Source organism: Lytechinus variegatus, chromosome 2, assembly GCF_018143015.1.
Source record: "Lytechinus variegatus isolate NC3 chromosome 2, Lvar_3.0, whole genome shotgun sequence".
NCBI lineage: Eukaryota > Metazoa > Echinodermata > Echinoidea > Temnopleuroida > Toxopneustidae > Lytechinus > Lytechinus variegatus.
The window spans coordinates 67,282,624-67,309,131 of NC_054741.1; the positions used below are offsets into that span (position 1 = coordinate 67,282,624).

Consider the following 26,508-nt stretch of genomic DNA (forward strand, 5'->3'; position numbering starts at 1 on the left):
TCGACTCTCTCATTTGGATGTAACTGGCTCGTTCATATAACTATTTTGTTAAAAACTTTGATAAGCGAAACTTTGAAATTTCATAACTTTCTTATTTTAAATCCGATTTTGATGAAATTTTCAGCATTGTGCTCGTATGATTTTTCTCTATTGATTCAAATCAACATTTTTCTGAGGTGGACTTGACCTTTAATAGCTGGCCTTTAGATCGATATCCATATTTTGGAGGCGCGATAGCTCAGTCGGTTATTTTCGTTGTAGAGCGGGGGTTTCGGATTGCGGTGACCCGGGTTCGATTCACAAGTCGTGCGCTAGTGCCCTTGCACGGTAAGGCATTCATCCTCATTACCAGGTCCCTCGGAGAGGACCTTGAGCCGTCGGTCCCCTGGTTGCTTGCTCACATGCATTTCGTGCTTTCTTAGCAGTCAGGTAAAAACCTCGGTATAAAACCCCCGGATAAAACCTTGGTGTAAATCACAAAATTGAACATTTTGAGCGGTAGAGCTGCGTGAGCCTATAATCCAAGCTGTGGGGAAGTTGCAAATTGATGCAGAGGTTCGATGTTAAATGTCGGTCCAGACGTAAATAATAATTTCTGATTGACATGTTGATGACAAAACTCAATCCCACACCGAACTAGGGCTGAACGCTCGCGCTCGGAAAAGGGGAAATTCCCCAGGTATACCACGCATGCGCATTTGATGAAGGCCGGCTCCTCCTGCGACGTCGGGATTCTGGAATTGATCCTATTAGACTTGTTTTTGCTCCAGATATAACTCTGTATCCCAAAGGAACATGAGTGGCCAACCAGTAAAGATAAAGGTAGGACCTCAAACCGATCCTGAGTTACATACATGTCTGAATTAAGTCGGTGTCATGGTTTGTCACAAATCATTTGTTTCATTATTATTTTCACTGACACTGTACTGTCTGTCGATATCCGCAGCGAATTAGCATGGTGAGCTTTGAGGGAAGGGCCCGGTGCGCGTCGCGACAGACTTCCCGATACAAGACCCACTCACATGCCTGGGTACATGCCTGGGTGGACTCTGAGTAAGGAGCGCTTATGAATGCTTTCAAAGACACATTATTAAAACCAATAAACTAATACCCACATCCATGAAAGGAAAACACAACTCACAAGCACGAGTACTAACTGTTGTTAAATCTAACAAACGATGTTAAAACAAAATAAGATTTGAATACTACACAACGGCACGCCTTTCCTCTGTGAATCTACATCTTACACACAGTGCAATTAATAGCAAAATCGAATGACGAGAGCTGTACAGGGGAGGGTGGAATCCCTCTCGCTTAGCCTGGCGGAAATCATCGGATATCGATGGATAGCGCAAGGCTCCACATTAACTTTTTTTGGTGGTGGCCCATTCGGGCCACCAAATCCTTCAAATAATTTTTTTTGGTGGCCCATTAGTAAAGTTTGGTGGCCCGAAAAATATAAAGAAAAACATTAATTAAAAATGAATAAAACAAACTGAAATATCCTGCAGTCACTACCACGTACCACTATTCGATCTTTGTACATCTTGTACGTAATCTAATTTTGTCTGAAGGAGAGCAGCAATAGACATTTCTACTTTGATCGATGAACAGGCTTCGTCCTACAACATCGTTGGAGTAAACTAAACTAAACTAATCGTGCTTGCTGTTATTTTACTTTGCTTATTTTGTGGTAATATATAAATTGTTCTATCATTGTGAATATGAAATGATTGAAAGAGAATAAAAGAATTGTATTGTTCCCAGGTTGTGTGGACTTTTAATCTCCGTATAGACACACACTCATAATGGTAAAGTAAATAAATAGTGCATATAGCAAACTCAGATTGATTTACAAAACAATGATTTTTCCTTCCTTTTTGATCGTAAAACCTAGATTATGCAGGCCCCAAATCCAGTTTATTTTCTCTTTTCCAGCATATTATAGCAGGAGAAAATCACAGAAAATATGCTGCAGAATTAGAACAATGTATAAAAGGGGGAAATAAACAAAAATAATTTTTAGAATAGTATATTGAAAAAAAAATTGTAAAAATGAATAAGTGAAATAAGACAAATAAAAAAATGAAGTAAGAAAAAACAAAGAACAGGAAAAAAAATTGAGAAAAAAACAAAATGTAAGAAAAATGAATAACTCACTGACTCATTCAATGAACAAGGTTATGATAATAACCTCGTTCTCGGACTCAGTTACATCTCTAGACTATATGTGTGGCGAAATAAGGTCGACAATGTTGGATTATTTTCTCTTTTTATTTAAAACAAATGATTGATTTTCTTACACTGTCAGTTTCCAATACAGCTATTTATCATATAACTTGGCTCTTATGTAAATTTGATTCTTTAAATTATTTTTTCTAAATTAACAATAGAGATTGAAAAATGAAAATTTTCTTGCCATATTACTTTCCACCAATAGAGGTCGTACACAAAAATATGCCTAAAATTCAAGCTTTTGAGCGCTCTGGTGAATACAAAAATTATTCCCAAGTTACTAATGAAAAATAAATTGCAACTGTATGGAAATTAGTAATTTTGTTCACAAAAGTGTTATTTTAATGATTTTTTAAAGTGTGTGCTATGTACAGCATGGCCATACCATAGTCCTACCTGTAGATTCCCCACAGGCAGGATGGTTGCAGTAAACAAGTGCTCCACACTAAACTCAACCAACATCAATACTGCCGCGGTGTACAGGAAAATTGAAGGCACGGCGAATGGAAAATTGCAACAAGTTCCCGCAAATTTCAAAAGAGGTTTTAAGAAATAAAGTCCTTCTCCGAAAGGCAAAACTTACTGAATGATGTGAAGACAATTTCCCCTAAATTGCTTAAATGATGACTATCCCTCAATATTCATTTATTTTTATTTTATTTCATTTCCAGGTGCACATACTCATAACAATAGTCGAATTCATTACATTGAAAATAATCATCATACAACACCCAATACACAATATATCAAATAAAAAAAAACACTCAAAAAAGAGGAAAAAACACCAGCTAATGCCTGGGATTTTCAAAAGAAATCATTCTGTTAAAAGACTCCTCATTAGCTGGTGCTAAAAAAGAACACTAACATTAAAATACAGTTCAACAAATAACAAATGAAAATGACATTTGAAGACATAATTGGGCTGATGCAGGTTTAGAAGGAAAAGAAAGAAAGAAAGAAAGAAAAAAAAGAAAGAAAGAAAAAAAGAAAAGGAGAAGAAGAAAAGGAGAAGACAAGAAGGAAAGAAAGAAAGCAAAAGCGGGATAAAAAGTGAAAAAGGAGAAATGGTGAAAGCAAAGTAAGAAGGCAGAATATGCATTTTTTTTCTTAAACGATTGATGGCTAGAATGAGGGACTGCAATGTTTGAATAAATTTTTTTAAAAAAATGTTTAAAATGGCTTTTCGATTGGTGGCATGATACATTGGAGCTCTCGAAGAGCATTGAGAATTATGTTAATATTTGTTTCCAGGCACAGGTCTCTCTCAGCCCTAGGAATTGTTTCCCAGAAGCGGGCAAAACTGAAAGGAAGTATGTTTTAAAGCATTGCATCTGGCAAATTCATGAGTAAAAAATAATGTATCTAGTTTCCTTTTCCTTGGGCTAGGTAGTATATGTTGTGGCACATTATACAAACAAAATAGGCATTTAATCATAAAAGAAGTTGACAAGTAAATCAATCTATTGTATAAGGGTGAGATGTTCAAAATTGTCAGACGTTCTGTGTATGTCAGATTTTTTGCATCATTGTATGAAAAACAAAAATGAGTAAACGTCTTTGGACAGCTTCAAGGGCATTGATGTGATTCTTTTAGATGCTTGAGTACATTTTGGTTTCTAGAGTTAATTATTCTGATAAACCCTGACAATCTTGAACATCTATTAACAACATAATTTACATGTTCTGACCAGGATACATCACGAGAGAAAATGTTACTAGCGTCATTTGATTAAAACTAAAGGCTAAAGTGTTGATTTTTCTTCTCATTGACAAAATACGGAGCTTGCTTCTATTTCCCAAATTTTCCATCTAATTAGCTAAAGAGGGCGCATGTTATATCTTCATATCAAAGACACTACAAGGGAAGGCACATGTTACACGTAAATCAATGCAAAGCGTTACGCATAGTCGGCAAAGACGTGTCCAATCTTTTTACTGTGAAGACTTTGGTGGAACGTTTATTGACAAAGGAATGGTAGCACTGCGGGCTTCGTTCAAGATCATAGAATTTTCTATTTTTTTGTTTAATTTGTCATCACTTTTAATGTTTTAATTGTCAGCAAAAATAATAATGTTATCCAAAAGTATTATCTTCAGAAAAAATGATATAAAAAGTATGTTTTTTAAGTTTTTGCATTTATTGGTGTCTATACTTTATCAAATAATCATGGGAATTGAGCACACAGTAAATAAAGAATCTTTAAAAAATACCAACAAGCTGAGTTAAGGTTGTGAATTGTATTAGCGCCACCAACGACCTTTGTTTTATTTCCATGGAAGAGACATGCGAAGCATACATGTACTAACCTCGCAATATGTGTGAGTGATCTAATATAGGTCTAGACCTAGTCCAGAGAAAAGCTCCGTTTATCTAGACAGCTGGCAGCCATCTGTTTTGAGGAGTTTTTAACATATTTAGTTTCTCCTCGTATTGGTGAGTGGAACAGAACAACCATACCGAAGCTTTTGGTCTACGTTTATCAACAAAGCGTTGCTTCTCGTGAATATTAAAGACTGTTAAATCCTCTGTTTTGGAGGAGTTTTTCAACATTTTCTGATTTTTTCGTCCTCCTCCGGCCTCCACACAAACGGATGATGGCCAAATTGGGCTCGTAATGTACGCGATACGTAAGTCAAAAGTGGAGCGAACAACCGCCGCTTAACAAAAGCCTTAATTGTTTTAACTACAGTGTCTATGCTAATGGAGAAAGGGTACTCTTTTGCACCCTCCTCAATTACTACTAAATTTTGCTTTTTGATGGGGGAAAAAGGAAGAAATTATAAAGATAAATTAATATAAGTTACAATCAACTTACCATCTTTATGAAAAATAACAAATTTTGATGATAAAGAAGAAAGCTAAAACTAAAAAATGAGAGAGAAAGCGCAGGGACTCCAACAACAAATGGGAAGGGGGGACAAGAATGAATAAAGAATGACTCGAAGAATCAACCCCAAAACATTATGTATGAGAGATTGAAGGAAACAATTTACAAATATGTGACAGAAATGATAAGTATTAAAAGTAATGATAACAATAATGATAATGATGGGGATAATAATGATGATAAAGAATAATAACAATAATGTTGATTATAATAATAAAGAATACTAATAAAGATTGATTATGATGATAACAATAATAATATTAACAATAATAACAATAAAGGTTTATAATTATAATGATGATGATAATATTAAGAAATTTTGTTTTTGAATTAGTCTACAGTGGTTGTACGTGTATTGGATGGAGGCACAATTATCCTTTACCCCCACCCCCTCAATCTCCCCATTGTTGACCAGTACCTATGGCAACTAAAGAAATAATGATCATAAGGATGATGATGATAAAGAATAATAATTATAATGATAATAAAGAGAGCGGTGTTGGCTCAGTCGGTAACGCGTCTGCCCGTCGAACCAAAGATCGTGGGTTCGAGTCCACCCCGCGGGCGGATGACTGAAGCCAGTGCATTGTGTGTAAACGTCTCTACCATTTTTCATAGATGCAGGCTATGTTACAATGGAAAACACTCCGTCCCTCGGATAGGACGTTAAATGGAGGCCCCGTGTAGAGGAGAGTCACTACCTTTGCACGTTAAGAACCCACTACACTATTCGTATAAGAGTAGGGGGAAACCCCGGTGTAGTGGTCCACCTGCATTCCCCCCAATCAGTTATATCGGGAGGAGAGACCTCCGGGTCATAGTGATTCAGTTCGCTTTTCTCCTCCCAGGCACAGGTGATGCCAAACAAATAATAATAATAAAGATATTAACATTAATACTAAAATGATAATATTAATAATACCCTTTTCATAAACCTATCCTCCAATTAGCCGCCTAAGAGTAATGCGGATAATTCAATAAAATTGCGTTCATAAACTCCGAAAATAAGCCGCATTATTTTTACGAGCGCCCGTCCTGAAAAAGGGGGATAATCGCCATGACAACTGGACACGCCCCCTCCGATGCGGTTGTGTTGGAAAAGGGTGACCTTGTGACCGCACCATGGCAATTATCCGCATAATTTGGAAATGCGTTCATAAACTCAAAATCTTGTCCCGATGCTGCTATTATGCGGATAATAGCAGCATCAGAGTAATGCGGATAACTCTTGTCCTCCTCCAATTTTACGACCAAATTATGCTGCTATTAGCCGCCTAATTCATTTTAATGGGGTTTATGAAAGGGGTATAAGTAAGTAATGATAATCAATAAGCCAATTTGAGCTTTTTATGATCGCCCACTGATATTGGTATTTATTGAATATTGTATTTTATTGATTTGTTTTGTTGTTTTTAAAGGTCAAGTCCACCCCAGAAAAATGTTGATAAAAAGAAAATATCAAAGAAGCATAACACTGAAAATTTAATCAAAATAAGATGTAAACTAAAAAAGTTATGACATATTAACTTTTCAATGGAATGCACAAAACAGTTCTATGCACATTCTGGTCGAGTTGCGAATGAGACTGATGACGGCATCTGCTCACTATTCTTTTGTATTTCATTCAAATGTTATAATTTTTTTCCTCATTTTCAATCGTAACAATGATTAACTCTTACTATGCCAGGTCCAATACCCCTCTAGTGCCAGGGATATTCGAGGAATCCTAAATTGACCGAAACGTAAGCAAAGACTGATTTTAAAACGGTAATAACTCTTTACCCGTATGTTGTATAATGAAAACTTCTACACATGAAATGATGCATGGTTCATGGACTTTATGATCATGTCATGACCTTTCAAATTTGCGTTTGGAAAAATTGAGAAAAGATGAAATATTTTACATTGTTTTTTTCAATAAGTAAAACCTAGAAATTTATGATTTCATGAACATTTCAAAGAGTAAATAACCCAAGGAATTTTAGAGATACCAAGAAATTAAGAAGATGAAATGAAAGTTCAATGTTTACCCTTTCAAATGACGTATCTATTGATGTAACTGAACAAACGAAAATGTGAAAAATAATGTTCTTTTGAATGAAATACTATTTTGCTATTCAAGTTATTTCCTCTGAAATACGAGAGGGTTTATACACACACAATTGAAACCGTCCTTTTCCAAAAAAGGGCATTGTCGTCGATCAAGTGACCAATCACAGCACAGCTGCGATCCCCACGCAAACACACGCAGTAATATATTAGAGCCATGTATCTTCACAGTGCAGCCAACCGTACCCTTACATTCGTGTAGTCTTCAAAACAAGACCCTGTAATTTTTTAGAATGCGCGGTATCAGAATAAATTTTATGTCATTTCAATTCTTGTCAATATTGTCGTAATGCAAAACATGCTTTGGAAAAATCGTAACCTGGATACGATTTGTGGTGTGCGATGCACTCAACTATATACTGTTTTGGATAATGTAGGCGATTTCTATCCAGTGTCGGCAACAAACATTTGCGACCCAGACAACTATCGTTCTATCATGAATCAGTGTAAAGTTTGGTCATATTTTGTCAGGGTCTATTCGTCGTACATACGGGCTTTCGTACTGTAACATAGTTATTGCCAGTCACAAGGAGACAAAATATAGAAAACTAAAGATGATATGTTGAAATATAGATAAAGAGGGATAGGACAGATTCAATACTAATACCCCTTTCATAAACCTATGCGGATAATTCAATAAAAATTGCGTTCATAAGCTCCGAAAATAATCCGCGTTATTTTTACGAGCGCCCGTCCTGAAAAAGGAGGATAATCGTCATGGAAACCGCACACACCCCCTCCGATGCGGTTGCGTTTGAAAAGGGTGACCTTGTGACCGCTCCATGGCAATTACCCGCATTACTTTCGAAATGCGTTCATAAAGTCAAAATCTGGTCCCGATGCTGCTATTATGCCGATAATTGCAGCATCAAAATAATGCGGATAACTCTGGTCCTCTTCCGATTTTACGACCAAATAATGCTGCTATTAGCAGCATAATTGGGTTTATGAAAGGGGTATAACAGGTTTGGGGTGTAAAATCCCACAAAATAATGTGAGCGTTCTTGGCAAAGTACACAGTACTGAATCAAGAAGAGGAAATGCAGATCAGTTAAAAACTAAAAATCAATACAAATTTTCAAAATGAAAATAAGCCTCTGTATTTCTGGTCTGACCCCCCCCCCCCCCTAAAAAATGTGAGGTCAGGTGGAAGTGTTTATGTTAATTTTTAGCCCTTTTTTGTGATGACCCAGGTTGAATACAAAATTAAATGTATTTATTACAAAACATAATTCTAGCATAATATTCATACGTTATCATTATTACGTAACTGATCTCACATCTCTCTCTATCTATCTATCCATCCATCTCTCGTAATCTCTGGACTCTCTCTCCTTTCTTTTTCATCTCGTGTTTTTTTTTTCACTTTTATTTTACTTTCTCTTCCCGTGACATCTGTCCACATAATTCATTCCTTTTATAGTTACATATCTCCCCATACTACGATTTTTTATGTACTGCACGTAGCTCATTATGTGTTTGTTTTATATCAATATACCTATATGTTTATATATATATACTCCATAATCCTGCATATTGCCAGTGAAGCGGACTTTGCCCCACTATTTCCGGCAAAGGACCTGGGTAAATTGTATATTTTGTTATGAAATAAAGATGATTTGTATAGAGAGGATATAAAGATCTCTGGAAAAAATATTTTTAAATATGATCATATCTGATCTTTGTAGCCTCATCTATGAAAGGATATTAATCTGAGCCAACTATGCATCTCGTACATGCCAAGGAATGGACAATAGATGCCGGATATTCTTTTTCTTGTGGAAAATATAATGCAATATAAATATGAAAATATAATGACAATCTGAGACAAGAAAAGGGCCTCATTGCATATTTTGCCTTTGAATAATTGATTATTTTCAAACTTTAGGCTTCATTTCATTCAGCGAGCGAGCATACATAGCAAGCGGTTTGAAAAAAAGGCAGCGGTCTTCGTCGACATGCCAGGAAGCCCAATGGGATCACTATTTGATATAAAATCGTAGCTGAACAGTGAAAGAACTATAAATATAACAGGTAAAATTCACTCTGTGGACATTTCATGATGGGGGTGAAATATTCATTATATCTGTTTCGGCATTAAAAGGAATAATGTTCGACCACAGTAGCCACCTGTCTGATAGCGACTACATTATTTTTATTGTTCATGCCACCAAGTCATAAACAATAGATGCCCAGACTCCCTTTCATGAGGAATGTCTAATCCGCGCTCCCTCCTGACCTATTATCGAGGAAAGCAATTTAGCACAGGATGTTTATAGAAATCGGGCCACGCCCGCGTCTTTTGATTTGACAATTGAATACTTTCAAAGGTTCCGATACGAACAATAGCTTTTCTCTCCCTTGAGATCAAGATTAAAATTCCTCTGTCTCTTTCCCCAACACCTTCCATTGACTTATTGCCATTAAAATACATAATTTTTATTCAAATATTTGTTTCGACTTCAAGACATTTAGCATCAACAATATGCGTCAAATTTCCTGTAATCTAAATGATGATGATGATGATAGGGATGATGGTAAAGATGCCATGGATAATGTCGAGAATGATAACAAGAAATCAAGGGGGAAACAGCACACCTCCACCACCACGACCACCAGCACAAACACTGACATCGTTACTTCCACTTATCAATAGCATAAAGAAAAGCAAATAGTTTAAAATAAATAAATCAACTTGTAGCTGAAGCCTACTTTGCATATTTAGAAATAAGGATAAAGGATAGAGATGAGATTTAGTAGTATATGATATCAGATTTGACATATGAGCTCAGCGTGTAGGGGTATTTACCCATCATCTTTTTGCTGGCAAAAAGGGAAAATCAAAAGAAAGCGGATCATCGGAAGAAATGATACATTGATTAATATGAATTATTTCTCGCTAATAAAACAAATGAGGAAGAATAAAAAAAAAACGCATTGCGGAAAATGCATGACATTCACAGAATTTTGTACATAAAAGATCACACACATCATACTTTTTATTTCGCCCTTGCCGCATTGACTTTTAAAATTCAATAACTTTGTTATTTGTTATCCGGTTTTGATGAATTTTTCGGTATTTTGCTCAGTGAATCCTGCCCTATTTATAAAACTATAAATACTTTCAGCCCTGACCATCCCTTTAATGATAATAAGAATAAGGTGAAGGAGAAAAATATCGAAAATGATAACAATAATTAAAATAACAATAATGATAATGATAATAGTCATACTAATAATGATAATAATAACAATAATAAATGAATAAATAAACAATGAGTGTGATGATTGCAGTGCGACGAGAGTTGGAAATGACAGCATTCTTTACTCATATATTCATAACGAGAACAATTTTGTGAGAATGCAAAAAACAAAGTATAAAATCTCCCCCCCCCCCGAAAAAAAAAAAAAAAAGCCTTGACACAAGAATACTACCATACCGGCCTGCAAAAGACCCGATCAATAGCTCATGAATATTCATGTGACAATAGCGAATGGGCGAGTAGTGCTGGGTGAGGAACATCGTACCGCTCTGTCATTGGTCAATTCCGAGCTGAATGCCTTCGCACACTCGCCTTTGCTCTGCCCATAGAAGTACGTGTATTGCTACACACAACCGTTATATCACACGTTTCTATAAGGGAAATCTTGATTCAGATCGCGGCAATATCCAAAATCAACTCTTCAAAATAATGATGCAAAAATACAATTTTACTCAAAAAATGTCTATGTAAACCACTATTTTTTATATGATAAAATGAATTGTGAATTCCTTGCCAGTATAACAACATAAAAAAACACAGAATATGGTGTTGATTTTCTGGCTGTAAAATTGGTTAAACAAAAAAAAGTTACTTGGGCACAAATAGCTGCCACCGGCACGAGTGGCCTATGGTCACAAATAGCTGCCAATGGTGCTTAAAGAGTTAATTCTTCCCTAAACATGTGGAATTGCATTGTTTTAACATTTTATGCTTCAGTCAAGTTGGTCCTTATCGTCAAATCTGTAAAAAAGTGAAATATTGTATAATTCAAACAGCAAGAAATGGTGAATTAGGGACATCATCGACTGTCTCATTTGCATGTTGTTTTGTGAAAAATAAAGAGAAACTTTAAAATGTCATAACTTATTTTACATCTGATTTTGATGTAATAACAATTATCAAAATATCAATGCTCTCCATCTTGTACAGACTGTCTCTATCCTAGAGGAGTACACCATAGATTGGACCCAGAAACTTGGTACAGGGATCAACGGACCAGTCAGGCCATGCCAACATAAGAGAAGTGAGGAGAGGTTCGCTCTCAAGCTTCTCACTGATAAACCAAGTGCTAGGGCAGAGGTCAACCTTCATTCTCGTTGCAGTGGTCATCCTAACATTGTGAAGATTGTTGAGGTCTATTCTAACGAGGTCCAGTTCCCGGGAGAACCTGCCCCAAGAAGTCGCCTTCTGGTCGTGATGGAGCTGATGGATGGTGGGGAGTTGTTTGATCGGATCAGCAAGCAGAAAAGATTTACTGAAAGGCAGGCAGTCATTCTGACCAAACAGGTATGACATTTTATGGAATTTACATCACATGATTTATGTCTGGATGATTTTTCCAGTGTGTCTTGAACTGCCTTCCCCTGTTATGCTACAGTCACAAATACCATTACGATCACCATACAAACAATATTTATACATAGCAAGGAATGGTATGAAATCTTTTGTACAGTGAATGTAGTATGAATGACAAATTTGATGATACCAAATTCTGTGTTCAGAAGCATAAGAAACCTCTGTAACATACATTACCTACATATCTGGGACTTACATGTAGCTTGTATACTGTCATCAAGTTGGATTAAAAACATTCGTTTGCTGGATTTTGCAAGTTTTGGAAGAGGGGCACATAATTAACCAAGGACCGTTTCATAAGAATTACTACTATGGTAACTTTGTTATTATGGGAACTAACATTGAAACCTTGACTGTGATTAGCTGCTGGGTCATGTTTCCTTGGTAGTTGGCAATGTTAACAGGCCCCATATGACACAAGGAGGAGAATATATACATGTAACATAGATTATAATCGTAGAACTAGTTACCTGCTAATTTATGGATAAATACTCTTTGAGGTTCCAAATTCTCGATGAAAATTGACACTTTTTCATCTTTAAGAAAAAATTAATATCGATATTGTCACAAATTGTATCCAGGCTGTTTTCAAAAAAATCAGAGGAAAAGTGGTTTAAATAGTGTTTTACTTGCTTTTATTTTCTGTTTAGATTGCATCAGCTGTATTAAGATGTCACAGTTTAAACATTGCTCATAGAGACTTGAAACCAGAGAACCTTCTTCTTAAAGATAACTCTGAGGTACAGTACTTCAAATTACAGATAAAGTTTTCAGAAAAGCATTCCATTTTGTGGTTCTTACAAAATGCACTAAATTATTGGAGATTATCACTGCCCTCTTTCATGATAATATCTCTATCATAGTGATAAGATCTTAGTGATCTATGACGTAAAGATTCTTGAAATGAAAAAGCAACATGTTGGAAAGTCAAATCACTGTTTTCATTATTAGTTTGTATGTTTTTCCCATTAGAATTAAGTAATTGTTACATTAAGTAAAATAATTGTTCATTTTAATGGATGGGATATTGCTTAAGATGCCAATGTAACCAAACTTGATTTTTACATCAGTGTTATGTTTGGGAAAAGAATAAGTAATTGGGTTGGAGAGTATCGGCATATATATGTTGGAGTTACATTGTATTGATTGCTACCATTATCATTATGTTCATACTCTCAGTATGATTTGTATTTCTTCCATCGTTTACATAAAATTGTGCTTATTATGGACACTGTCATCAAATCACTTTTGCATCATGCGCTATTGTTTTCATCTTTTGTAGGATTCACCGGTCAAGCTTTCAGACTTTGGATTTGCAAAGGTTGATGATGGAACATTGATGACACCTCACTTTACCCCATACTATGTAGCACCTCAGGTATTAACTTCCTCTGTATGGCATTGAAAATCCCATGAAATTGAAGATAACTTACCTTGTCAAAAGCCTGTACGTGTAGCAGGAATCCCACTCATGTAGCAGTTTTACTGCATTCCCCATTGTATTTTTTTCTGTGATGGCATGTGAGTATTGGTCATGAAAGGCCTCTTGAGGGATTCCTGTGTGATAGATGTGCTGATTAAAATGATCCTATGTCGGAGTGAATTGTATTTCCGTTGCTTATTTTTTGAAAATGTGAATGAGAATTCTCTTTTTATCTGATGTTCAAATCAACTTAAAGAATACTATTGTAGCAATTGGGATGATTGCAAGCCTTTATTTTAGAGTAAAGACCAAGCTGGTTTAAGATCGTTGTGAATCGAATTATTACTATGACGGCGTATGATTCTATTCAGTTTGCATAATAAGGATGGTAGCATAGTCACAGATTTGAATATTTTCCTGCCAAGGCTCTACTGGAAAAAAAAAGTTATATTAAACCAGTGTAATGAATATTCAGGAATACGATGCTTACAATAAGTTAAACTCTTTATAATTAGATATATATCTTCCTGTTCAATGTTTCAGGAATTATGCTAATCCAATGACATTGAATGCCATTGACATGGCTGTCCTTTTGAATGGACTTCATGCCCCTCCCATTGGCTTTTTAAGAATTATTGTACCCTTTTGATTTTCTCATGTATATATACTGTAATGTAGAAATGTACCCTAAGGAATATTGAAATTTAAAGGCTGATGTTTTACAGATCATCTTTAAAGTGATTTAATTACAGAAATATCTGTTTTTGTTGAGCAGGTTCTTGAAGCACAAAAAAGACAGAGACGGGAACAGAAGAACCTAATCCAAACCTCGCCAAGACCATATACATATGATAAGGTAATCTATCAAATATCGTGCTTTCTTTATTTACTAATTTGTCTGCATTCTGGGCTACAGCAGTGAATAGTAGTTTGATTGTTAAAGCCTGTGTAAAGTTTTGGTAAAGAGTTAATTATTAATTAATAATTAATTATGTTAATAATATGGACTATAATAATGTTCAAATCTTACAATAGTGTAGCAACCTGTGTTTTCATTGATTGATTCTTTTTTATTTGATTAGTTTAAGTGCCTTCGGAATTACGAACCTCATTTTGTTTTCAGATTAACGAACCTTCGGAATTACGAACCTCACTTCGTTTTCGGACTAACGAACTTTCAGAATTACGAACCTCATTTCGTTTTCTGACCAACGAACCTTCGGAATTACAAACCTTCGAAATTTTCTGACCTTCGGTATAACGAAGCTTCAGAATTACGAATGTATGTGAAATCAAGATTACCATTGTAGTTGCCATAATGGCAAAGTTACAACAGTTGAAACTCTTTATGTTTGTAGACCAAGTGAATATATTCATCTTCTTTCTCCTTTTCCTCCTCCATTTCATATTTCTTTCCTACTACTTGTTATTGACTTTCCAGGGATGTGATATGTGGTCTCTTGGGGTGATAATCTACATCATGCTCTGCGGCTATCCACCTTTCTATCCTGACACACCCAGCAGACAACTCTCAAAGGACATGAGACACAAGATCATGGCTGGTCAATATGAATTCCCTACAGAAGAATGGTCACTTATATCAGATGAGGCAAAAGATGTTGTGAAAAGGTATATTGTAGAAATACAGTTGTGCTTAAAAGTTTGTGAACCCCCATCACAAAATGCACTCTTTCATGCTGAGTGTTGTATGGTATGTAGAAAACAATCCTACAAACTTTATTGAATGTAATACATTTTCACAGGAGTTCACAATGGCAGAAGTTGAACACTTTAGATATGTTCATTTTGTGGTGGGGTTCAACTTTTGTTGTAGATATCTTTACATGCACTTGCAAACTATATATATATGTGTACAGGTTTATTTATTATTTATTTGACACTTCAAACACATTCAATTTCCAAAAACAATTGGTATTACATAAAATTACATAGAATATCATAAAAATGCAATATTTGATAGCATTTAGCCCATTGCATCAATTAGTTGGCGGCCAGGGAAGAGGAGAGCAAACTTAATCATTGTAACCTGATGGTCCCTCTGCCAAACCTCCCAATGCACTGGGAATGCTGGAAAAGAATATAGCATGGAGACAAATAAAATGACAATTATGGATAAGGATAATGATAAAGATAAGGCATAAAACCAATGCTTTTATCAAGAATGTAGATACTCAAGATATAACATCATAAATTAGAAAATCAATGTTATAATGAAAAATATGAAAGTCATTAATTTTAATTAACAGGGAGTATAAATAATCTGAACTGATATTTACAAGGATTTGGATAGCATGGTTACAGGAGACTTGTGTGCATTTTACTCATACATCTTATTCAAATGAAAGTGAATAGCTTTACAAAATGAATTGAGAGTTATCCATTAATTGGTATGTATTCATTTTCTTGTCAGGTTACTGAGGGTTGATCCATCAGAAAGACTTAACATTGAAGAACTCTGCTCACATCCCTGGCTGAAAGAGAATTCAGCACCAAACACAGAACTGCATTCTCCTGCAATAATGCTAGATAGGGTAAAATCATTATCACTTTAAGAAATTCACCTGCTATGATGTTAGATAAGGTAAAATCACTCCCCATTTACTAAGAAATTTATTTGCTATCATGATAGATGGGCAAAAGTGTGACCACTTTACTAAGAAACTCACTGGATATCATGATAGATCTTAGGGTAAGATCGCTACCCAGAGGCGGCGGACCATCAGGTTCGGACAAAGAAAGTGGAGGGGCACCTTTTGTCTGCAAAACAATAGGTGCACCTCCACTTTCATTGTATGAGCCTGACTTTCTGCCGCCTTTGTCGCTACCAATATAGGAAGAATTCACCTGCTATGAAATCATTTCCAATTTTGTAGTGATGGTCTTGTGAAAATTAGCACATCTTGAAAATGTTATACATTTGATACTTATTTCCAAAATATGATGAGATCATACTTGAATGATATTCTTCTCTTTAGGGTGATCATGACTTTATAGAACTCTGGACATTATTCTGCAAGAATATTCTAACAAGCGAAAAAACCCTAGCACTGTAATATTAAATAATATGTACCTGTGAACTATCTTCATCTCTTTCTTTTTTTTTCTTTTCAGAATATGCTTGACAATGCTAAACAGGCCCACAGTGAACAGCTAACTGCCATGAGAATACCTGAAAAGAAAGTCACTTTGAAACCTGTTGCTAAGGCTAACAATCCTATCGTCAGGAAAAGAATTCACAGCAGGTACTTAATCAAAGCCTTTATCATTAATGTTGAAATGTATATATTTGACCTAGTTTTATCCACATTGTGCTGTATTAGACCCTGATAAAGTGAATGGGCATGATTAATGTATTGAATGCACCAAGGGCTGGAAACAGGCCTTGGAGCTAATGCTGTGGTGATATATAGTGTGCCTTTGAATAAGCACCAGAGCTCATAATGTTTTAGAAATGTTAGTATTATCAATACTAAAATTTTGAGACTATTACCCAAAAGGCCTTTCTAATTGCTCTCTTTTTCATTGCTGAGATTTATTTAATATTCAATAGTTTGGCACAATTTCTGATTACAATACAAGCACAAAACTGACCAAAACATAGCTTTCATTTTGGTAATAGACTATGCCGGACAAAACATTCCACCAGTTCTTACATGAAAAAGAAAGGAAAATTGCTTTTACATTAAGAAAAGGTTGCGGTCATGATAAAAAGATGTTCTTTTTGATTTGTCAAAATTAATTGTCCACATGTTCTTTTACTTCCTATGTCAGAGGTCATTCCATAGACAACAGAACAGGAGAGGAACAGCCTCCTAGGAAACAGAACCGAGAGATTTCAGAGGGTCTCAGATGTCTTAGGAATGTTATTGCACATTGTGTAGTACCGCCTAAAGGTAATGTATTATTCAGTGTACCTTTCAGATTACAGTATTCAAGGCATGCGTTGATTACTAATCATCTTCAAAATCAAATTTAACTCACAGATCTATGTGGTCCCAAAATGTGTGATTAACCCTAAAAAGACTGGGGGGGGGCTGATTCAGCCCCCCCCTCGACATTTTTCGCAATAAATCCGCAGCGCAAAATTTTTTGACCGCGTCGCTCACTGACTTTTTACTTTCAAGTCTTGCGCAACTTTTGAGACCAAAATCGTGACCCCCGGGTACGCGGTTCCGAAATTACGTAACATTTCGTAAGTGCATGCAGACCCAAAATTACTCAAAAACGTGAATTTGTGTACAAATCCAATGCAAATAGTGTACTTAGCCAAATTTCATAAATGTATCATTATTTTTCCCTTTACTGCTTAAAATCAATTAATTTTATCTTTTTTATGGTCAAAATAAAGTCCCCCACAATTTCCATTGAAAAAACAATAAAAAACAAAAAGTCGAAAAACAAAGAAATACATAAGAAATTTAGAAAACAATAGAATACTTAAGAAAATAAATGCGATTTTGAATTTTTTTAAAAATCAATTTGATCAGATGCTTATCTAGAGTACGTGAAACAAAAATTAGCATTTCTGGGGCATTATTTTATTAATTAGAGCAAACTTATGATTTTACGCATAAATTAGCATAATTAATGAGACATGAGATTTTTTGCAGAATTTGATGTTATAGTCTTGTAGATAATGCCATGGGTAACACGTGTGCCAATTTTTGTCGCGATCGCGCGATCGACGGCCGAGATCATAAGGGGGGGCTGAATCAGCCCCCCCCCAGTCTTCTTAGGTGTCGAAATAGCCCAGTCTATTTAGGGTTAAACTTGAGTGGAGGGGGGGGGGGGTATGTAACACAGGAACAGAAATTACCCTTTAAAGACCCCAACTGGAGCTAAATTTATTATGGAAATCCTATAAGATACAAAACACAACAATGTAAAAGTTTTATGCATAATACCCACTTGCCAACTGACTATTTTGCTTTAGAAAATTCCTAATTGGTGGGTTTGAAAAATAGGCTTTATTGTAGCTTATTGGTGTAGGATTTGTCAATTTCAATTTTGGGTCCAGATGAGTCTTTAGACTTTGTGTTCATAGGCTTGCATGAGAGATGTTCATGATACAGTTAAGTCTGCATATGTTGACCTTCCAAAAGTCAAATTATTGCCTAAGCTTAAGCAATTTGTGAGACCTGAAAATGCAAAGCATGCATCAATTGTAATTCAATCTTATATAAGTCAAACAGATTTCAGTATTCCAAAGAGATTCAACTCATGCCGATTCACCCATTTGTGTAATCTTTCAATCATGTACTTGCTCAGTAATATGTATAGATAGTCATGTACACAGACAGACTCAAGAAACACACACATGCAATCACATATTGCAGGCCTACTGCCCGGACAGTTGTTAGCTAAAGGTATAGCACTGCATACTAACAATGCAAACTCAACGTACTTAACAAAAAAATGTCCTGACTTGCATGTGAAATCTTCTCTATGAATTTAGTCAAAAAATTCATTGAACCATATCTGTAGTATTATAATTTAAGCTTCTATCATGCTTGGAAAATCATTACTTGAAAATAATAATTCAGATACATTGAACCATGTATTATTTCATGCTATGGCATTTACACTCAATGCAAATTATTATTATCTTGATAATTAAGAAATTTAAGAGCATAATCATAAATCGTGCTTCTATATTAGTCATTATGATAATTTCTTTGATCACTATTACACAAATCTGTGAGCTATATTATATTTCATGCTGAGGAATTTGCAGGTTTGCTGACTTAAATGTTGTCTTGTATGATTAAGCATAAGATTTTTATCTTGAGGAAGCATTATTATTAAACATAATTCTGATTCTTTCTATAAATTTATTACTGTAGAACATTTTATGCATATTCTGAGAACAATCTCTTTTCCAAGGAATCAGTATCAACAGATATTGTCTATTTCAATTTTGCTTTAAGTTTTTGATTTGTTCTTAATGTTATTTTTCTTTTCTATTTTGATCAGATACCAATGGGGAAGATACACTATGTGAGCTAATGAAGAGAGCTTGTCAATATAACACAGATTGTCCCTCCCTTGATAAAGCACTACATAACCTATCATGGAATGGTATGATCCGATATACTTTTTTTGTTGCTATTTTTCACTTTTTCATCCTCAAACTGAGTTGTGAAATGAATGTCCCATTGATAATCCAATAGTGCAATAGTAGAGGAAATTATTTTTTTATAGAAAATAAGCTTTTCAAAATTCTTGAATTATATTTTATTTAAGCTGATTGACTATATATTTGAATTAAAAGGTGTAGTTATTTCAGCTTGAGAGAATGCTAAGTGCTGTCAATCTAATTTTTGAGACATAATTTCAGTATTGTTATAAGATTATTACATCGTTCGTATTTTGGTTTATCGTTCGTATTATGGTTTGAATGTTATTTTCTATAACTTTTTAGTACCTATTTCTTGAAGTCTGGCCAATGGCCAGTGATAGTGATGTTCACTGAAAACTTTTCTAAGCTACTAAAATCCTTGCATTTGATTGGCTTAGAGCTGGTCATTGATCATGTCTGACTAGGTGCTACCTTGAACACTCCTTGATACCAACCTATATTTTTCAATCAAAGCTTTAGTTATAGGGCGGGTTTTTTCACAAAAGTGTGAGTGTGACTCAAATGTTACATTTAATTACCAATGCACTTGTGATTTGCAACGTGTGAATTCATTGTTGACTAGACAATACTATGCATCCTTTGAGCATGTACTGGTCATTGCAGTAATGTGTTACAAAGCACCAACATCTATGATGTTTAAGTGTGATATTATCATCTCTATTTAAATGTCCTAATTCTATACTATATTCTATTCTGTTCTGTCCCTTTCAATTCCATATCATTATATATTTTCTTTTTTTCTTTTTTTTACAGGAGAACAATTTTGCCATAAAGTTGACCACTCAGAACTAGCACTTCTTCTTAAGGACATTGTAGACCAAAAGGAAAGGCATGGGAAACACTGAATCTTTCTTCTTCAAATTCCTTTTGATATTTGGTGTAGACAGACCAACAACAAAACAAGACAGTAAACAATCTACAAGGCTATTCATCAAGACAAGATCTTCAAGTTATTTCAACAGGAAAGTTCACCCTAATATCAAGTTGGTTTTAAGAACATGAGAATATATAAGATACAAATAAGGGAGAGTGATGTGATATCTTTTTAGAATTTTGAAATTGATTTGCTATATTTCAAAAGTATAATGAAAGGAACATGAAAGAAAACTCTTGCAATGGGGAACTGCTGAAAGTGTTTGGATAGAGAGATGGCTTGATCATGTAACTTTATGCAATTGCCCCTTTTTCATTTAACCTGTTGCATACTGGAACCAGGTGATCTCGGTACAAAGGTTGTGGGTGTTAAAAAATTCAGTAGTTGATAGGTTAAAAGAATAAATCAAGGGCAAGTTTGGGTCATCTTGTCCACCTTCAGCTAAGTACTCTTTCACTGTCCATGTCTTGGAAGTGTTTAACTCTTTCTTTTACTCTGAAATTGAATATATTTTATTTGTATGCTTCCACATCATACCATAGGTGGTCCCAGAGGTATTATGTTTCAGTTCATCCGTCCGTCCATCCGTTCTAGCGATAACTGAAAGAATATCTTGCGTATCAACTTACAACTTTAATAGTCTAGGTATACATACAGGAGTGGCAATGATCCAATTATTTTCGGGGGTATCAATGCAAGAAAATCTTGGAAATAATAGAACTGTTTGAGCTTTCAACTTCAAACGTGGCTCTTTGCATGCAGCTGGGAGTGGCATTGATCTGAATAGATTTGAGGAATAGTGAGGTCTCAGAGGCCATTATATACATTGTAATGCCTTGTTTTCGCGATGCCTGAAGGACAACAATCCAATTAGATTCAGGGTCATGAAGTCAAAGGTCACTTGTGAAAATATCTCTTTCACACAATAATTGAAGAATCTTCTTTGAGGTATATCTTCAATCTTGCTTTACGTTTGCATGTATGGGTCATGATGATCTGCATTGATTTTGGGATTTCAATGTCACTGGAAAAAGGTCGAAGAATTTGTTAATTTTAAATTCTAGAGGCTTGGTGTATAGTATAGGGGTCAGGCCAATGATGGAAAAGTGTAAAGATCACTCGTAACTTGATTAGAATTATTGTGCATCTATGAATCAGAAAAAGATCATTTTTATATATTTAATGGACCAATTTATTAGTGGGAATATTTTAAATATAGAGTACATTTTTGAGATGCTAGGCTGTTTCTTTACTTAATATATGTCTTGTTTCCTTACTTATTATCAGGGTAGGCTACCCCAGGGTGGTGTTTCATAAAGTTGTTCATAAGTTATGCACAGCTGGAACATGTTCTTAGGTGATAAGTTAGCTGCATATATCATTTAGCACAAGAAAGGATCACCAGTCATGTGTAAGGTCAGGCATAACTTAGGAACAGCTTTGTGAAACATTCCCCTAATTGATTATATTCCATGTATAATGAGAAGTTTTACACTGTAATCACCAGAGTAGTTCATGTATTTATCCACATATAACAAATCTATATTTTGGCCATTATGTACAGTATTGACATAGCTTATACACTAATACACTTGGAGGGACAAAAGATATGCTGTAAGATCCAGTCTGAATAAGATGTTTACTTCTTTCTTTTTGCACAAAAATGGTGCATTTCACCCTTTGAGCTTGAATATGATATTTGTTTCTCATATGAAGTTAATTTCTTTCTTTTATGATACTCTTTGTGGTCAAAGAAAGCACCCTGGCTCTAACTATTTATGCATGATAGCATTTCATTGCATAATACCTATCAGGTACTTATCCCCCACCTGGGTTGTCTGTTGCAAACGTAGATTGATGATTTGCCTAGTCATAATTATGTTTCAGTGGCAGGATCCACAAATTTTTAAATCATGATTGGGGGCTGTGTCTTAAAGCTGTGTGAAAAGATGAAAGCAGCTATGTGGCAAGTTCCCCCAAGTCTTCGCAGTCTCCCTTGTCTGCGCACATGCGTATCTGCACGATTCTAGTAAAAGAAGATATGCAAAGAACACAAACTTTACACATGCAATACATAGACAGATATTCATTAAATCAGATTAAAAATGGTGGAATAATAATGAATTTTGGATACTTCTTGTGACGACCTCAAAATGAAGCCTTTCTCATCAAAATCCCTGAATCGCGTTCAAAGTGAATCGGTGCGCAGACATGGGGCACCATTTTTTGTTCAATCTGAAAATGACTGCCCTAGGTTTTTTCCAAGAAAATCATATTTTTCAAATTTTATGAGATATTTGGCATGCTAACTCATAATGATGTACGGAACATTATCAACATTAACCTTAACTAAAATTGTTAGGTGCGCAGACTTGGGGACCACCATCATACAAAGCAAATGGAATCTGAGAATCCAAGGCGGTTTATCCTTGTCAGTCCATTCATATTAGCTAAAGTTGAAGGACACTGATATTAATTCACAACATTACTACTAACATAGGTGGTTAGTAGGCCTACAGTGTGTATGCAATTTCAATGAGATTCTTAAATGAACTGCAAGATTTACTTGAATTATAAACCATTTGGCTCATATTTTGGCATTCTATATTCAAGTTGTTCATAGAGCCATGTGTAACTTTAAGAACAGCTTTGTGAAACACCCCCCCCCCCCTCTCCTGAAACTTATCCATTACTGATGCTTTTTCAGGAAGCTGGTCCTAAGCTTACTGGTGAAATACTCTTGGGTGCCAATCAAACTCAATCATTTTCATTCACATCAACTCGAGTTGAAATATAATGTTTACCAGTTAAGGAATTCTTATGATTTACAGGTATTGGAGTTGTACGTTAACAGAAAGGAAGTTTGTTCATCTCATTAAAAGAACATGGTTCAGTTATTCATGAAGTAACTTTGACGGCATAATGAAACAACCCTTTGAACACAAAGACAAAATCAATATGAATTTGAATAGATAGTACTTGATGACTGCCACTGATTTGTTTGTAATTATGGTTAAAATGATTGTATATTTGTCCATAATGATCTCAGGTTGTGTTCAAAGTACAGTGTATACAGAGAAGAGACATTCCAGCTAAGCTAGAGAATTGTGTTAGTAACTGCAAATCTTAGCTGGTTTCAGCTGGTTCTAATTGTTATTGTAATAAAGTTATCTTATTGATTTAAATCTGGACCTTTTGTAACATGGGTAACACTTCCTTGTGATACCATAGAACTGTGTTGCCATGCCAATGATATATAAAGGCTAATCAATAATCCGTGGTAGATAATATTAGCTTATTTTTGAAGGTGCAAGGGGAACTTCATGTACTTCTTTTGACTGGTCATGCTAAATCAATATTCAGAGTACTGCCCTGCTGACTTGACTTCAGAAAGATCAGAAGTGTGTAACTGATATTTCAAATGGACATTCTGTATATAGCAGTACAGAAGGAGGTGATGATCATGTGATGAAAAGGAGCATCGTGATAATGCAAAAATAACAATTCTAGATCATCCATGTAATAACTCAATATTACATTTTCATGCCTTGACTCCATATATACTCTGCCAATATTTATGGGTATTCTTCAATAGATGTGGGGGTATAATTTATATAAAGCAAAGTGAGAATTTCAGATTTTTGTGAAGAATTGATATTTTCTTTCTTCATAATTTGGTCATTCATTTCATTATATCTACCATCAATTTGGGCTTATTACCATTTAGTCTGCTTGGTCTAATACCCACTTATGTAATTTGCACCTGCCCAGTTGGTAGAATTTCCACTTCGTTTTATTATTTTTTATACTTTCTCAAATGAAAATTTGGTAAATGAGCAGTTTGTCTTACCTAAGCAAGTGGATATATGGGTAAAGCTAAAGCAAGAATAAGAATAAATGGTAAACAGAATATAGAGTGGCAAATAGACTGAAAGGTTATTTGGTTAATTTGTTGTAGATGAAGTAGGATTATAGTTAGACCATCTGAGATAAGACCACATGGGCAATAAACAAAGTGGTTGTTGACCAAATGGCAATTTATCCATCATATTACATTACCTGTGTGGCCATAGATTTTACTACTTCTTGTATTTTTTAGAAATTCATTAGATCTTTAGCCTGATTTTTTTTGGAGGGGGGGGGGGGTGGGGGCCTAATTACACCTTTGATTTTCCCTTTTTTTACATGGCTTTTGATTTTAGTTGGATTCCCTTTTAACTTAACGTCATACACACTTTATTGAAGAAAAAAAGTCAATCATACAATTTGTCTTTGAGTGGATGCACATTCAAGTAAGGTTATTGTTCTTATTTAGCCTGTTCATTTAGAATTGTATATTAAAAGTGAATTGATAAGTTATTTCCAGTGTTAAAAAAATTCCAGCATTTATTTTTATACAGTATGTGTATGTATGTTTGTAGCAGTGAAAAATAAATGTATTAGATGTGCCTGACCTTTTTTTTACAAGAGCATGCAATATCTGATTTTTAGAATTTAGATTGAGCTTCCAATGATAAAAATTTATTAAAGTTGAAAAACACAATGAGTGGTATCGATTGCATTGTACTGAAGAAATGTGTTAAGACTAGATTGATATTATGTAAATATTGCAAAAATGTAGACAGAATTACCTCAAACTGCTCAAAGAATTGTGTGATTTGGGTTTCTACTTATTTGGCCATTCTTATTGAATGATCAATAATAATAATAATAATAATAAAAATAACAATGTAACCAACTCTCAATGATGGATGTGTGTGATTAAAAGATTATTGAAACATTGTACTTCTTGTTTGTTACACATTGTCAATTTCACTGCCAATATAAGTTAATTTTTATAGGCCCTGTTGACTGATTAAGAATAAGCTGTAATTACTTCATAAGTTGACCCTTTTTTTCTTTTTCCAAGACTATGTGCAAGGCTCCAGACTATTTTTTGATTGCCCGATCAGTCCACCAAAATCATTGGTATTAATGATCATTGACAGTGGATTATGGCAGTCTTAGTTTGTGATTTTGTAATACAGACCTCAGACTAATTCTGCAAGAATAGGTGTTGTAATTGAATAATAATACAATGTGTTTTGTTCATCTTAAACTATCATTTTGTTATCCATGCAATATAAATTCAGGTAACAAATTAGTACTTTATGTGCAAAAAATATTTTCTGAATAGTGTACTACATACTACAAAATTTTAGTTTAGTTTATGGTTGATTTGCTGAATCATCTTTGCAATAGAGGTTCTACTTTACTGATATATTTTATATTATTACATTTGATTAATTCAATAGCATTCATAAAATTTGACTTTATATGGTTTTATATGGTCTATCTCATTTTGTATTTCTCATTAGAGATGTAAGTGTACAAAAACTAAAAGTATTGTTTGTATTAATTGAGTATGGAAATGTATTTTCACCCATACTTGATGTTCAGTTGATCTGAAACCTATGTATTTCTGTATGAATATTTTCTTGTAAACTCTTATTATTTATAGTATACAAACCAGAAGTTGAAAAGAATATAAGGAAATCCTGCGTTTTCAAGCTTTGATACTTTTTATCTATGACTCCTCCAAATACAGCTTACTAATTTTAATTTCATGTTTATCACACGTTTTTATGAATTAATCGTGAAATGTTTTAAAAAACTTTTTAGAGAGATATTTCATGAAATAATTTTGGTTCCACTTCCTAATAGGAAATCAATTTTTTTGGCCATCTTTGATTATTTGAAAACCCACTCAAGAATATGGTTTGTATATACCATTATGGTCTTTTAATATTTGACAGGTCAAATTATATTTTTCAAAATTTTATATTATGTAGTAATGACTACATGAATTTACATTTTATTGCAATTATGTAATGTTTTTTTCTTTTAGAGTTGCTGCCTTCATGATGTCATTACTTGGCAGATGTTATTTACTTATATTCTTGTCTAAGAAATAGAGGATAATGGTTTGTGGAAATTAGCATGTATTGCTTTATAAAGACATTTATGGAAACCTAATTTTGTTTTGAGTGACGTCTCCCCTTTGAATTTTCTAAAAAAATATTTTTAAAACTGTAGGAAAAGAAGAAAATTGAGGGAATGTTTGGTGTTGTTGCATTGGAAAAGATTGTTTATATTAACTTGGAGATGAATGGCGTATAAGAGTAATTGTGTTTGATTGGTGATGCTGAATGGAAGTATAA

At 34.5% G+C, this 26,508-nt stretch overlaps 1 protein-coding gene across 1 annotated transcript; it reads left to right on the plus strand.

Moving 5' to 3' along the window:
* Positions 1-685: 685 nt before the first annotated feature.
* Positions 686-26,321, plus strand: LOC121408738 (MAP kinase-activated protein kinase 5-like). The gene is made up of 11 exons (XM_041600350.1): positions 686-822; positions 11,426-11,782; positions 12,502-12,591; positions 13,134-13,229; positions 14,050-14,130; positions 14,716-14,903; positions 15,706-15,826; positions 16,407-16,537; positions 17,067-17,188; positions 19,269-19,373; positions 20,188-26,321. Exons 1-11 carry the CDS (start codon positions 796-798, stop codon positions 20,277-20,279), a joined length of 1,410 nt encoding a protein of 469 aa, XP_041456284.1. The 5' UTR covers positions 686-795; the 3' UTR covers positions 20,280-26,321.
* The last annotated feature ends 187 nt before the right edge of the window (positions 26,322-26,508 follow it).

Excerpts from the sequence above, each read along its gene's own strand:
- LOC121408738 (XM_041600350.1), top strand. The coding sequence starts at position 796 with ATGAGTGGCCAACCAGTAAAGATAAAG. Across the intron at positions 12,592-13,133 it reads TTCTTAAAGATAACTCTGAG|GATTCACCGGTCAAGCTTTC; the intron begins GTACAGTACTTC and ends CATCTTTTGTAG. Across the intron at positions 15,827-16,406 it reads CTGCAATAATGCTAGATAGG|AATATGCTTGACAATGCTAA; the intron begins GTAAAATCATTA and ends TTTTCTTTTCAG.